This window comes from Petaurus breviceps, unplaced genomic scaffold (assembly GCF_028583685.1).
Source record: "Petaurus breviceps papuanus isolate PSGF00001 unplaced genomic scaffold, PetGlider_PUasm1.0 188, whole genome shotgun sequence".
Taxonomy (NCBI): domain Eukaryota; kingdom Metazoa; phylum Chordata; class Mammalia; order Diprotodontia; family Petauridae; genus Petaurus; species Petaurus breviceps.
The window spans coordinates 4,917,218-4,933,125 of NW_027185804.1; the positions used below are offsets into that span (position 1 = coordinate 4,917,218).

At 43.4% G+C, this 15,908-nt stretch overlaps 1 protein-coding gene and 1 long non-coding RNA gene across 4 annotated transcripts in view; one reads left to right on the top strand and one right to left on the bottom strand.

The window, feature by feature from the left end:
• Positions 1–3,359, bottom strand: part of LOC138163740 (uncharacterized) — a 255,265-nt gene extending 251,906 nt beyond the window's left edge. Inside the window, exon 1 of one of the 2 annotated variants that reach the window (XR_011168908.1) lies at positions 2,180–3,359. This is a non-coding gene — a long non-coding RNA (uncharacterized lncRNA). Of the gene's footprint in view, positions 1–2,161 lie in introns of both variants that reach the window. The other variant, XR_011168907.1, reaches the window with a different exon arrangement.
• Positions 1–15,908, top strand: part of SWAP70 (switching B cell complex subunit SWAP70) — an 89,247-nt gene that overhangs the window by 45,480 nt on the left and 27,859 nt on the right. For both annotated transcript variants that reach the window (XM_069091205.1, XM_069091206.1), the window contains 3 exons: positions 11,073–11,300; positions 14,639–14,785; positions 15,800–15,908. In XM_069091205.1, coding sequence (XP_068947306.1) covers positions 11,073–11,300; positions 14,639–14,785; positions 15,800–15,908 — 484 coding nt within the window. The remainder of the gene's footprint in view (positions 1–11,072; positions 11,301–14,638; positions 14,786–15,799) is intronic.

Sequence of the window (15,908 nt, forward strand, 5' to 3'; positions counted from 1 at the left end):
AGGACTTCCAGTCATTCCAAAACTGGAATATTATTCAGTAGATAATCAAGTGAAGTCATTTCCCATGGGAAGACTTGTGGGTCATGTATGAATGTATGTTCCGTTATTAACCCGTCTTGGAAGTGGACAGGTTACTGGCAAATAGCTTTCTTAATGTAGACTTATTTTTGGAAAAATGACGACAGCTCCCATGGGTTCAGTGATCATTTTTGTGCAGACGACCTCCATCTCGATATATCTAGTCCCCATCTCTCCTTTAGTTTTGGTCTTGCATCACTGATTGCCTGCTTTACATTTCACCCCAGATGCCCCAGTGATTTTTTTTCTTTGCTTTTTGGAGGGCAATCGCCGCCACCAGTGATATTTCTGATTCACCACATCCAGAGCAGGCCCATTCTCTCCTCCCCCCTCTCCCTTCTGCTTCGTGTTATGAGATGCCTGCAGTTTCTCTGAACCCCCTGTTTCTTTTGGAGGTTCCACACTTCTTCTGGTCTTGCAGGCTGGCAGCCTTAGTGTTATTTTCAGCTTCAGTCCACATAGCCAGTCATTTGCCAAATCTAGTTTTCTCTTCTCTACAGCACCTCTTGTATCCAGCCCTTTTAGTTGAGGCCTAGAATGCTTACTGCAGTGGTCTCTGATTGATCTCCTTCCCTCATCTCTCCCCACTTGAATCCATCCTGTGTGGGAGTGATTTTGCCCTAAGCACAGATCTCACCATGTCTTTGCCCTTTTTTTTTTTTGGCCCTCTTTACCAAGCTCTGGCGCCTTCTTCTTGCCTCCAGAATAAAATAGAAACTCCTCTGTTTATCTTCTGACCCCCTTTATAAGCTGGCTCACACCTGTCTTTCTGGTTTCCCTGGACAGAATTCCCCATTCTGCAGCCAAACTGGCCTTCTCTCTGGTCTTCCTCTCTGATTTTCCACCTCTGGGCCTGAGACCTTTGCCCTGGCTCTCTGGGATGTGCTCCTTCCTCTCCTGTGCTTTAGAGCCCCTGTCTTCAAGGGCACTCCTTGGCCTGTCAGGATTGTTTCACTGTATTTCTGTCTCTAGGGCCTAGCTGTGGGCAGGGAGACGAGTTAACAGAGACAAGGTGTTTCTGGAGACGGGCCCTTGGCTTTGTGGTCATCCAGAGCTAGTGGGACAGCTTTGCTTTATCTGCCACACTGGAGAAGTGCATGGGCCAGTTAGTACAGAGAGCCTGCTTGGATGCCTTGGGGGAAGTCGCCTCCTTCCCCCACCTGGACTTGCATCAGAACCAGGGGTTACCCAGAGCCTTCAAGCAGAGGATGGAGTTACTCTGGGGACATGGGGACATCTTGGTGCCATTTCAATACAAGCTAATCCTTTACAAAGGGATAATCGTCTCTCAGATATACCCTGTCAGCATTTCTTAGTTTTTTGTTTTTATTTTTTGAGGGAGAGGATTTTCCTGTAGAGTATTGGCCTTAAATCACTGAGAATCTTCTCTGGATTAGAGTTAAGTTTACATATTATTCTTTTGCTACCAGAAGAGCTTTATGGAAGAGAGAGGATAGCACAGAGAAAAAATTACTGGATTTTATTGTCCAGAAAGAGAATCTGAATCTTCTGTGGAATAAACAAGGTTATATTTGTATCTTTCCAGAATACAAACTCATCACCAGAAATATGTTATTGTTCGGTCATTTTTTTATTCATGTCTGACTCTTTTTGACCCCATTTGGGGTGTTCTTGGCAGAGATACTGGGGTAGTTTGCCTTTTCCTTCTCCAGCTTATTTTACAGATGAGGAAACTGAGGCAAATAGGGTTAAGTGACTTGCCCAGGGTCACACAGCTAGTCGGTGTCTGAGACCAGATTTTAATTCAGGAAGATGTTTTGCTGAGAAGACTCCCCTGGACCACCATGCTACCCTTAGAAATGTATTAGATAAGCTTTTAACATTCTCTGAGCCTCGTGCTTGTCCACACAAAACCAATGTGAAATTATGCCTCTTAGGTCAGGTGAAGGGACACCTGGGATGATTAACAGGGTGTATGCTTTAGACGCTGGGCTTGAGGGTTTGCACTTTCTCCTCCCAGCAGCCCTGGAGGGAGGTGACCTTCCACTTCCATTTTGCAGATGAGGAATGTGCTGCAGGCCCCACAGCTGCTAAGTGTAATGTAATGCCAAGGAAAGGCAACTTCCCAGGTTCAAAATACCAGCATAGGTGCTCTCTATTTTATTCAGTAACAAACCCAGAACAGAGAAGATCAAAACATGACATCATTCAAAATACAGTATTTACTAAGTATGATTAAATAATCTCCAAGTACTACCCCATCCCAGGACCTTCCAATCATTCAATCAATTACAAAGTCTCCGTTCTAAATACTTCTCCACCCCTAGGCTATACCTTAATTAAGTCCACCACAAAGCCCCTCTTCTCAAATGGAGATTAGTTTCCAAACATAAGTAAAATACATTCATTTGCTCAACCATAGAACACAAAAAGGTCAAAAGTTCCCCACCCCTGGATCACAATTGAATCTACCCCAGAGTTACATCAAGTTTAAACACAGCACTTAATACCCAAATGGAGGTCTTTTCTTCATCTTGACACGAGGCAAGTTCTCAGCAATCTTAGTTCCTGGGGAGACAAGGCTTAGCAAGGCCATAAGATACATTGCCAGTCCCTTCATGAATTTATCCTTTGTCTGTAGAACAGTCCTAGAACCCCTGAACACATTAGCAAAGCCCTCTCCCAGGATTTCTGTAAACATACAACAAGAAAATCCTTCTTCAGGGCTTCTGAACCAACAGAAAGGCTCCCAGACCCCTGCAACAACAGCACTGTCCTTCACCAGTGGACAGTATTCATTCTGTCTGCCGGACAGTCTCCAGACCCCTGCAACAACAGTACTGTCCCTCACCAGTGGACAGTATTCACTCTCAGTACTGTCCCTCACCAGTGGACAGTATTCACTCTCTGTCTGCAGGACAGTCTCAGGCCTTCTTAACCAAATGCCAGGTTCCAGGACTTCTTCAACAGGACAGTCTTTCACCAGTGGACAAATCTGGCAAAATAACATCAAAACAGACAGACAAAGTACCAGCAAAACAGCCATGTCTCCTCAGTCCTTGGCAGCTCAGGGGGCAGGTCTCAAAAGTCCAGGGCAATTCAAAGCTGCCACCAGCAATCTCTTAGTCTCTCTCTCTCCACGAGGTGCTGCTTCCAAAAAGAACTTCCGCCTCTCTCTTGTCTCTCCAAATCTACGTCACCAGCTCCTCCCACTTCAGGACTTTCTTTTCACATCAACAAGCCCATCCCACAGGTGGGATTAACAAACTCTGGGTTTTAATACAATCAATTTGAAAACCAAGCCAATACAGGGGAATCTTTAATTGCCATTACTATCACACTAAGTAGGAGAGCTGGTGTTGGGGCCAGGCCTGGATTCCAAGCCTAGACAACTCTGGGACGTCCATGCTCACTCCTATTGCTGCATTCTAGGATAATGGTGCTTACTGGTAACAAAGTGAGGCATATGATTAAGCACTGACTGTGTGCCAGGCCTTGTGCTAAGCACTGAGACAAAACAAAAAGGGAAGCACACAGAGTCCCTACGCTCCAGGGGCTCACAGTCTAAGGGGGAGTGCATGCAAGCGGCTGTGGACAGGAGTCTTCCCTTCCCTGTGTCCTGTGTCCCATCTCTGAGTGCTTGTCAGGCCCTTTGCCCTCAGCATGGGGTCTCTGCAGGCATGTGAGCACGTGAGAGAGAGGACAGGGCAGGCCCGAGAGCAGTGGCTTCTGTTTCTCATCTTCTGCCCCACCGTCCCTGAGCTCCTGCTCACCAAGCCGGCCTGGCCATGCACGCGTGGTGCTTGATCCCGTTTTTATTTATTATTTTAAGATACTCTGCTGTATGTTCATTTTTGAGGCAAAGAGCATGAGCATTCTTTTTTTTAAAGCAGTCGGGGTTAAATAACTTGCTCAAGGTTACACGGCCAGTTATTTCTGGGTGTGGTGCTAAGTATCTGCGCCCAGATTTGATCCCCAGGTCATCCTGACACTGGAGCCGGTGCTCTTTACTCGCTGAGCCGCCTGGCCGCCCTAAGCATGGGCATTCTAGAGAAAATGAGAAAGTGACCTCAGGGAGGAAACCTTGGGAAGAAGATAGACAGAAATTGTTGTACATTATTGATAAGTGCTGCCTACTGGAGGCCTAATCTTGTGGGGTTTTTGGTCATGGAAATTCCCTGCCCTCTCCACATCTCTCTACATTGTCATTTTAACAGCTGCACAATGGGGTTTTTTTATTTGGAAACAAGTGTTTCCTTTTTAAGAAAGTCAAACTCAACAAACTTTTAAAAATCTTGGTTGACTGAGGGAAGAAATAGGGAAGGCAGGACCCAAGATCAGAAGTCAGTCCTCCCTTTGTGGGGAAGGAAATTCATATGGTGGTAGCCACATTGAATCTGAGACATCCAAATGGAGAGGTCTAAGAGTCAGTTGTAGATATGGGACTGAACCTCTGGAGAGAGAAAAGGTCTTGAGAAAATGGACTTGGGAGTTAGCTGTGTGTTGTTGTGGAGCCATTTAGGTCACGTCTGACTTTTCATGACCCCATTTGGGGTTCTTTGGCAGAGATACTGGAATGCTCTGCTGTTTTCTGCTCCAGCTCATTCTACAGATGAGGAACTGAGACAAATGGGCTTAAGTGACTTGCCCAGGTTCACACAGCTAGGAAGTATCTGAGGCCAGACTTGAACTCAAGATGAGTCTTCTGCACTCCAAGCCTGGTGCTTTATTCACTGTGCTACCCAGTTTGCCCATGTCAGCCATGTAGAGGTAGATAAAAGTTAAACCATGTGAAAAATAAAGGAGGTTTAATTGGTGGTGCCTGTCTTTGAAATGCTTATTATCCTTTACAAATAGATGTGAAGAACGGTGCTTCTGATTGCCAAACTGAATGATATTTTCTCAGTATTTATTCTACTGGCTCCTCTGTTCCTTATAGACATACCTAATTAAAAAAATTTCACATGCCCCAGATTTCCCCTTAAGCTGCCATATGTCTCCTTCCTTTCATTGCTAAATCAGTCATTAAACAAGCATTTATTATCTGGCTGTGTACCAGCTGCCCCTGCTCTCAAGGTGCTTACTATTGTAATGGGGGAGGCATGGTATAAATGTCTTACTTATAAGCTCCCTCCTTTGTTTCTGGGAGAAAACCAAATTCAGCTTGGTCTAGAAGGCTGTACATCTGACTACCACCAATCTTCACAGCCTCATTTCATAGCATCCCCTTTTCTGTGCTGTTCATTAGGACCCTTACACTACACTTACTTGGGTACATGTGCTATCTCCCAGCTCTTGAGAACAAGGAATTCTGGGTTCTTGTTTTTGAGTTCCCAGGGGTTGTTTTTTTTTTTTTAAACAGTGCCTTGCTTCTCCTAATTAAGTAGAAGCTTAATGAATGTTTGAATTGGATTCTCTTTGACCTCTTTGTAGCAGTTAGTACTTTTAAGCAACCCCTGATGCCTGATTTCCTCATTATACCTCTTTGGCCCTTTATTATTTTGATTCTTTCTTTGTCTCTGACAACTTCTCTGCTTTTTTTCCTCCTTTTTTTTGCCCTTTTATTTTTAAATATTAAATTTAATTTGTTCAGTCAACTAAAGTTTATCTTCTCTCTCCCTCCTCTCCCCAACTGAAAAAGAAAGAGAAATAGAATTCTTGTTAGACACTTAGAGTCAAGCAAAACAAATTCCTTCATTGACCAAGTCCCACAAAAACCATGTCCCCCTCTGTACTGAGTCCTATCATCTTTCTATCAGGCAGTGAGTAGTGTGTTTTATCATGAGCATTCTTGTGATCAGTCTTTGCATTGCTTGGCCTAAGCCTTTCAGGTTGTTTGTCTTTGTAATATTGTAGTTATTGTATAGATTTTGATCTTGTCTCTGCCCACTCCATTGTACCAGTTCACATAAGTCTTCCCAGGTTTCTCTGAAGTCATTCTCTTCATCATTTCTTACAGCACAATAGTATTCTATCACATTCATCTACCATAACTTGTTCAGACATTCCCCAATTGATGAGCACCCCCTCAATTTCCACATTTTTCCCACTGCAAAAATAGCTGTTACAAATATTTTTGTACAACTTTAGAATTTGTTAATCTTTAGGATTAATCCCTCCCTTAATTTGCCCTTCCTCTTTTTCTCCTCTCTCTTTTCTCTCCCATTTCTCTGTTGAGTGAAAGGCATTTCTGTACCCAACTGTGTGAGTGCAATCTTCACATCTTTGACCAGTTTAAATGAGTGACGGTTCAGAGGTTGCCTGCTCCCTCCACCTTTTCTTCACTGTTTTGTGTAGACTTGTGCTTGTACTTCCTGATTATGTGAGACAATTTACATAGATGAAAATTATAGAATATCTCATTATTATGTTTAGTTTAGTTCTTTGGGATCTCAGTTTTCCATCACCCAGTAGTAGTGCCCTGGATATTAAGTAAAGGTTAATTGACTTAATTCCAAGCTAAGGTATTTTCACCTCTTGCATCAGACAACTTGTTTTATTTTAATAAAGTAATATGTGACTATAGCACTCATACTTACAAAACGTTTTGGCCTGTATTCTGTTATTTGATTCTTACAACAAAAAATGTGGGATTGGTGGTACAACACAGAAAAGGAGACTGAGGCCAAAAGAGGCCGAGTGATTTAGCCAAGGTCATTCTTGGAGTAAATGCTTGTTGATTGATTTCTCATTTCTAGTCCATCGACCCATCCTTCCTTCAGGGACACTCCTGGAAATCTCTGTTTGCCACATAAAGTAGGTTTTGTCATGGGTCATGGAGTCAGGGTTAGAAGGGGCCTCAGAGACCACGAGTCACCCCCTCCTCCTTTTACAGACAAGAAGCCAGAAGCCCCTGGAGCTAAGTGCCTTGATCAAGGTCACAGAGCTCATATGGGTAAGAAGTAGGATCTGAACTCAGTTTTTCTGATGCTGGGACCACTGCTTTTGCCATTATTCCTATGTATTTGGTACCCACTGCTCACTGAATCAGGAATAAAGCAGAACATGTGTTTGATGCTTAGAAGAACTGAGTTGGAAGATGTTATTCAAATTAAACTGATATAATTTTGAAAGCTCCTTAAACAAAATCTAACTGACTCTTAAGCCCAGCCCTGGTAACAGGCTTTTCAACTATAAAAGGCGATAAAGCTCTAGAGATCTGAGATCACATGCAACTGGAATTTTCATTCTTTGTTATTTCGGGTGAAACTTGAATGGAAATAGGAAGTAAGCTGCTTCCTGAAACCGAATGAGCTCTCTGAATGTCGGTGTTTGGAGGAGGAGTGGATGGAGGAACACGGGCTGTTTCTTAATATTACTTAGTAATGACAAGTAGGAATGTTTGAATGCATCAAGAGAGACAGAAGTTAGTGATTTTTTGGTCTTGGATAAAACTCTGAGTGTAACTGATATAATTTAGGATGGAGGTCATGAAGCCGGAAGGGACCTTGGAGAGAATCTAGTCCAGTGTTTTCATTTAGCAGTGGAGGAAATTGATATCCTCAAAGATAGGAAGCTAGTTAGTGGCAGTGCTGGGCCCAGAGCCCAGGTCCCTTGATTCTTCTCCAGCACTCTTTATTCTACGCCAGGGCACTAGCCCAGTTTGTAATTAGGGGCCACTGCTCCCCTTCATGTCCCCCTGAGGCTTTTCTGTCTTCCACTTTCCCTCTTTCCCCCAGCATTTGCATTGCCCTTGTCCCAGGGGCAGCTGGAGCTCTCTGAACTCTGGGATTTTTCCTCACTGCCCCTTCTTTCCTCCTTTAGAGACAGATGTAGAGAAAAAGCAATTGTAGTGTAAGGAAAAGCAGGGAAAGTAAGGAAGGTCTGGGTTCCACTCACTCCTTTGTGTGACCTGGGCAAGTCACTTTGACTTTCTGGAGTGTTAAAAGAGGTCATGCTAGATCTTACCTTCCTTTTCACCAGGAAGTTGTACCACGCTTAAACACCTTCTGCCTCCTGCTGTCTTTTAATTCTTGTCCGGTTTCCAGTTAGTTACCTTCTGGAAATTTTTATACCTCTGCTCTTTGCTTTCTCCATCTTCATCTTTCTTTTACTCTGTTTTTTTTTCTTTAAAGTAAAAATATTCCAACCTGAATCATGGCCAATGCAACTCAATAACTATTTGTTTCATTTTTATCATGTACAAGGTGCTGGGGATACAAAAAAGCCCTCCAGGAGCTTTGACTTTTGGGAAGGGGACCGTATATACAAATACCCTAGAAATAGAGGTGTTGTTGAGTGCTGGCAGCTGGGGACATCAAGAAAAACTCCTCGTCCCTCCCAAGGGACACCTGAGGTTTCTAAGAAGTGAAAGTGAGGAAGGGAGTGCATTGACCAATCAGCAAGCATTCACTACGTGCCTAGTGCTATGTGGTAAAGCACTTTGCCTAGGTCCTAAGATTGAAAAGACAAAAGTGAGATAGCGCCTGCCTTCAGGGAGCTTGCCTTCTGTTTCCAGATACCATGTACGTCTGGAAATAGATACAAAATGAATCCTAAGTAACTTGAATGGAAGGGGCACATATTGGTGGGAGGGTGTGTCCCCAGAAGGGTGTGGGAGGTGGTGCCTGTGCTGGGCTTTGAAAGAGACTCGGGATCCTGAGGTGTCTGTGGGAAGTAGGAGTGCATTTTACACATGAGTGACAGCGCAGGCGAAGCCATCGAGATGGCAGGTGGCAGGGAGACTGGGCTGGCTCATCCTTCTTGACATCTCTGCACCATTCGACGCTGTTGGCCCTCTCTTCCTGGATATTCCTTGAGGTTTTCACGAGTTTTTTCTTTTGATTCTTCTTTTACCTGTCTAATCATGCCTTCTCAGTCTCCTTTCTTGGTTCTTCATCTGTAGATGTCCCCCAAGGCCTTGTTGTAGGTCTTCTCTTTTCTCTCTGTGTCATTAGCTCCGGTGGGGTCGGTTACTACCTCTGTGGAGATGATTCACAGATCTCTGTGTCTAGTCCTGGTCTCTCTTCTGGCCTCTAGTCCCATCACCAACTTCCTTTGGGACATCTTGATGTCTCATAGACACCTGAAATTCAGCAGGCTTTCCCCTAAACAGTTCCTCTTCTGAATTTCCCAAGCTCGAGCCACCATCGTCCTCCCCGTGCCCCAGATTTGCAACCTTGGTGTCCTCCTCCATTTCTTACTCTCATTCACCCTCCAGATCCAATTTGCTGCCAAATCTTTTCCTCTTTACTTTCACCACAAGTCTTCCATCCATCCTCTTCTTTCCCCTTGTACAGGCACGGTTCATCCCCTTTCACTTGGACTACTGTGAGAACCCTCTCCATGGTCTTGCTGCCCCAAGTCTCCCCACTCCAGCCCATTCTCTGTTCAGTGGCCAAGGTGATGAGCTCCAGTGGCTTCCTGTTACCTGCAGCATCAGCATGTTTGCCGTGTAAAGCTCTTGCCGCCCCTCCAGCTTTCTCATACTTTACTGCCTCCTATGAAATGCACAGTCCAGCTACGCTGACCCCTTCATCTCTCTCCCTGTATCTTTGCACTGACTGTCCTACGCCTGGCATGATTTTCTCCTCCCCATGCCTCTTAGTCTCCCTGGCTTCTGTCAAGGTCCTGTGTTCTTTGGGAAGCCTTTCATGGCTGTCCCCTGACGCTCCCCTCAGCTGCTAGTGCTGTCTCCTCTCTTTATATTCTGTGTGTACTTAGTGTCTCCCTATTAGAATGTAAGCTTCTTGTCTTTCTTTGCTTCCCCAGCTCTTAGTTCAGGACCTGCCGCGTAGTAAGTGACATTAGCAAATCTCTGTTGATTGACATACATAATTGCAGCTTTAAATGTCCAAGAGCCAGTCCATTCCAGGTCTGTTCTTATAGTAAATATGAGAGTCATGGTAATCTTAGACCGAGTCAAAGGCAAGAGACACCCTGTGTTTGAAAGTGAAATCAAATCTCTTAAAGATTCACGGTCATCAGCCTCTTAAGCAGTGAACATTCCTGTAGGGAACCTTTTGGAAAGGCCTTAAAGCAGCAGCATCTGATAGAAACATAAAGCTCTTATTCAGTGTATTTCCTTAGTTATTTCATTGCTAAGCATTACAATGGTATTATTTTCAACAATTTTTTTTGGAGTGGGGGAGGCATGGCAGTTGAGTTTAAATGACTTGCCCAAGGTCAGACAGCTAGAGAACATTTTCTTTTTAAACAGATAGCTGAATTAAATAGATTAATTAGAAAAACCCCTGGGTTGATCTGGAAACTCAACTCTCATTTATAATAATTTCTCTAGGGGAAAAACTATCTTAAGTTTCACACAACAAATTTACAAATAACTTTTGGATTTGGGGATGCATTTCTTTTGTAACTTGGGGACTTCTTGCCTATTTAAGACCCTGAATCTAACTTAGTGTCTGTATATTAATTAAACAAGGTTAACTTTTGGCCTTTAATAATGTTTAAATAGGTTTTGACATCTTTGAACAATACTAGGTCACATTTATTGTTTTTCTGCCTTTGGCTTAGTGCTAAATGTTTCTATGTTCATCGAAGGTTAGCATCCCAAGTCAGCACAATTGGCATTGCTCACTTTTTTGGATGTGTCAAACATTGATGCTGTTTACTTATTTTTAGTTAAAAATTGTCAAACACTTAATTTTGTGCCTTGTTGACACTATTAATGAATATTCCTTAAATCTACCACGACAGTTTAAGCAACACAGAATAAAGACACGTACTGGACTCAGAATTTTATTGACAGAGCGGACTCCCAAGTGAGGAAACTCCCTCTACTGATGCAAGTTGGAATTTCTGGTCTTAGAGTATTGCTGAGAGCACTCAGGTTAAATGAAGTTTCTCCTGAACAACACCGTTTACATTTGTTTTAAATATGGTACATTGCCTTTTTTTTCCCTGGGCAATCAGGGTTAACGACTTGCTCAGGGTCACAGAGCTAGTAAGTGTCTGAGGCTGGATTTGAACTCAGGTCCTCCTGATTCCAGGGCAGGTTCTTTATCTGTTGTGCTGAGCTTCCTGCCTACTTGGGTACATTACTCTTAAATGATATTTTTTCTATTTTTGTGCAGATTGAATACCTGCTTAAGAAACTTACAGAAGCAATGGGGGGAGTTTGGCAACAAGAAGAATTTGAACATTACAAAATCAACTTTGATGCCCATCGAGATGGCCTTTCTGCATGGGAATTAATTGAACTTATTGGAAGTGGACAGTTTAGCAAAGGCATGGACCGGCAGACAGTGTCTATGGCCATTAATGAAGTTTTTAACGAACTTATATTAGATGTGCTGAAACAGGTAAAAGTGATTTGATTTTCCTTCCACCTTGCAAGCTTTAAGTTTATTTTTCACAGGCTTAAAGTTTATTTCCTTAGCATTGTGGTAGGTTTTCATGTCAGAGGGGTTTAAATACTATTTTTAAACTATGTAGATTTGAAGAGAAATATGTGAATCCTACTTTTCAAGGACATCTGTAAAGCATCCCCTCCAGTGAAACCTCACATTTACATTATTGTTTCATATAATTTGTACTGCTTTTCTTGGACCCACCAAATTTCATATGTTATTGTTATCCCAAATCAGGATTTTCTGAAATTTGTACTTTCTCTTGCCTAAGGAATTTATTTTTATTCACATCATCATCGTCAAAAAAAAAAAATTCAGGTATTTATGATGCTGTTGTAGAACTTTTGGATTTGGTGGTACATTCCTTTTGTAACTTGGGAACTTCTTGCCTATTTAAGACCCTGAATCTAACTTATAACTTAACATCTGTATATTAATTAAATAAGGTTAACTTTTGGCCCTTAACCATGTTTTCATTGGTTTTGACATCTTTGAAACATACTAGATCACATCCTTTCCCAGCTGTGGTCTTACCACTGAGCCTTTTTCCAGACCTAACTCTCTTTCCTCTGCCCTCTTTCTCAGCCACGGAGTCACCTCTCATGGATTTAATAATCAGCTTTTTCTAGATGGTTCTGATGTCTATATAATCCCACCTTAGTCTCTCCTGAGCTCCTGTTTTCCATCAGCAGCCGTTCACACACTTCCAACTGGCTATTGTGTGAGCCTCTCAAATGAAGCCTTTTCTAAAGCAAACTCATTATCTTTCCTTTCAGACTCGCTCATCTTCTGAATTTCTTTTTAACAGCTGGGTGCCCCTCTGGCTGGTTCCCACCCTTGGAGTCAGCCTTTACTGCTCCCTCTTACTCACTTGGCCTATCTTTTCCCAGCAGTTTTCATAGCCAGCCCCTTCTCTGCACTCCCATAGCCAGTGCCCTCCCTTGGGCCTTCCTCCCCTGCCTCCTTAGGCTTCTCATTGTCCTCCCCCGTCTCCAGTCCATCTCCCACACAGCTGCCAATAGGACGTTCTTAAAGCACGTGTCTGACTGGTGTTGCTACAGCTCAGTTCACTCTAGGGCTGTTCTAGGCTCCAAGCTCACACACAGATTCTTTTTTTTTCCCCCCTCCATTTAAAGTCCTTGTAATGTAATACCAAGGAAAGGCAACTTCCCAGGTTCAAAATACCAGCATAGGTGCTCTCTATTTTATTCAGTAACAAACCCAGAACAGAGAAGATCAAAACATGACATCATTCAAAATACAGCATTTATAAGTGTGATTAAATAATCTCCAAGGCCTACCCCACCCCAGGATCTTCCAATCATTCAATCAATTACAAAGTCTCTGTTCTAAATACTTCTCCACCCCTAGGCTATACCTTCTTTTGGTCCATCACAAAACCCCTCTTCTCAAATGGAGATTAGTTTCCAAACATAAGTAAAATACATTCATTTGCTCAACCATAGAACACAAAAAGGTCAAAAGTTCCCCACCCCTGGATCACAATTGAATCTACCCCAGAGTTACATCAAGTTTAAACACAGCACTTAATACCCAAATGGAGGTCTTTTCTTCATCTTGACACGAGGCAAGTTCTCAGCAATCTTAGTTCCTGGGGAGACAAGGCTTAGCAAGGCCATAAGATACATTGCCAGTCCCTTCATGAATTTATCCTCTGTCTGTAGAAAAGCCCTAGAACCCCTGAACACATTAGCAAAGCCCTCTCCCAGGATTTCTGTAAACATACAACAAGAAAATCCTTCTTCAGGGCTTCTGAACCAACAGAAAGGCTCCCAGACCCCTGCAACAACAGCACTGTCCTTCACCAGTGGACAGTATTCATTCTGTCTGCCGGACAGTCTCCAGACCCCTGCAACAACAGTACTGTCCCTCACCAGTGGACAGTATTCACTCTCTGTCTGCAGGACAGTCTCAGGCCTTCTTAACCAAATACCAGGTTCCAGGACTTCTTCAACAGGACAGTCTTTCACCAGTGGACAAATCTGGCAAAATAACATCAAAACAGACAGACAAAGTACCAGCAAAACAGCCATGTCTCCTCAGTCCTTGGCAGCTCAGGGGGCAGGTCTCAAAAGTCCAGGGCAATTCAAAGCGGCCACTAGCAATTCTCTTAGTCTCTCTCCACGAGGTGCTGCTTCCAAAAAGAACTTCCGCCTCTCTCTTGTCTCTCCAAATCTACGTCACCAGCTCCTCCCACTTCAGGACTTTCTTTTCACATCAACAAGCCCATCCCACAGGTGGGATTAACAAACTCTGGGTTTTAATACAATCAATTTGAAAACCAAGCCAATACAGGGGAATCTTTAATTGCCATTACTATCACAGTCCTTCACAGTCTGGCTCTAATTTGTCTTATGCATCATTCCCCTCCATGCAGTCCAGGATCCAGCCAAACTGCTTTTACTTACTGTTAGTCACATGTGACAGATCATCTCTTGTCCCTGTGCCTTTGCAGAGATTAGCCCTCGTGCCTGGAAGGCTCTCCTTCCCCACTCCTGCCTCCTCAAATCCCTCCTTTCCTTCCATTTTCAGTTCAAGTACTGATGCTACATGAAACTGTTCCTGGTTCTCCCTACCCCAGTTGCTCAGTATTTCTTTTATGTACAATGCTGGCTCCCCTGGAAGAATGTGAGCCCCTTGAGGGCACAGACTCACTTTCATCTTTGTACTCCCAGTGCCCAGCTCAGTGTTTGGCATATGGTAAACACTTAATTGATTGATTGATAACAAACTAACCAAAAGACTTCTCGCACATAGATAAAAAGTAATTTACGGTCAAATGAATGATGCCCACAATATCTTTTGTAGGAATCAAATTCAACAGACATTTATTATCTACTTGGTTCCCTTGTTAGGGCCATGAGAAGTGGAATTAATCTAGGAATTGAAGGTGGGGCAGTATTCTGCCAGGGAGGGGGGGCTCTCTAGCCTGAAGTGTGGTGGAAAAGGCAGAAATTCACGTGGGATAATTGGGCCCCAGGCAGGATAGACTGACCTCTCCAGGCAGGAGGTTTGTGCTAGGGATTAGATCATGGAAGGTCTTGAAAGCCAGGCTTAGGAGTGTGGGCTTGAGCCTGTGCCAGAACGCCCCCGTCCACCCTCTCCTGACCATTTTAGGTAAGTAAGGTGGGTCATTTACTGCAAGGGTGATTCAGTCGCTGAGCACCAGGTGGTTGGATAGCATGCCAGCTCTGATAACTAAAGAGAAAAGCAGCTGGTTCTCCAGAATTTGTCCTTGAAGCACTGATATCAGCTCTAATTTTTTCTAGGGTTACATGATGAAAAAAGGCCATAGAAGGAAAAACTGGACTGAACGTTGGTTTGTGCTGAAACCCAACATCATTTCTTATTATGTCAGTGAGGATCTGAAGGATAAGAAAGGAGATATAGTGCTGGATGACAGCTGCTGCGTAGAGGTGAAGTTTCCATGTCTGTTATGGTGTTATAAGATGTTGGTACATCTTAACTGAGTCTGTGTTTGCCTCATTGGGAAAATGTGACATTTTCTTCTTTTAGAAATGTGTAGACAAACATAGTGGTGTAATGAGAAGAGTCCAGGCTTGAGTCAAGAGACCCCCACCTCCTGACTTGGTTCCCTTAAAATGATTCACGGCATCAGTCCTTGGGTGCGCTGTCATGATTGGCATTACATACTACACTTTGGGTGACTTTAACAAGTCACTGCCCCTCTCTGGACCTTGCTTCTTCAAGTGTGTAATGATGGGGGTTAGTCAGGTGGTACAGTGAAGAGAGCGCCAGGTCTGGAGTCAGGAAGACCTGCATCCAAACTTGGCCTCAGACACTTTATAGCTGTGTGACCCTGGGCAAATCACTTAACCCTGTTGGCCTCAGTTTCCTCATCTGTAAAATGAGCTGAAGAAGGAAATGGCAAACCACTCCAGTGTCTCTGCCAAGAAAAGCCCAAATGGGATCAGAGTCAGACGTGACTGAAAATGACTGAACAACTAGATGTTTGCTAACATTCCTTCCCACTCATGAAAGTCATTGAGTACTATGAGATAGATAATCCTAATCTCATTTGGTATCTGAAATGTTCTGTTTTTTTCGTCATCTGGGGTTTTCTTGGCAAAGACTCTGGAGGAATTTGTCTTTTCTTTTTGCAGCTCATCTGACAGATGAGGAAACTGAGGCAGGCAGGGTGAAGTGACTTGCCCAGGGTCACACAGCTAGAAAGCGTCTGAGGCTGGATTTGAACTCAGGGAGGGGAGTCATCCCGACTCTAGGCCTGGAGCTCTCTGCACCACAGCACCCCCTAGCTGCCCAAAATGTCTTGTATGTCATTGATGTCCTTTGAGGAAACCAAAGTATTTATTGACATTATTTTCATTTAAGTTCATATTTTTATAAGTTATGTCATAAACACTCCACGATAGGTTTTAAAAGAACTAATAATTTGTTTTCCATTCTAGTCCTTGCCTGACAAAGATGGGAAGAAGTGTCTTTTCCTGATAAAATGTTTAGACAAGACATTTGAAATCAGTGCCTCAGATAAGAAGAAGAAACAGGAGTGGATTCAAG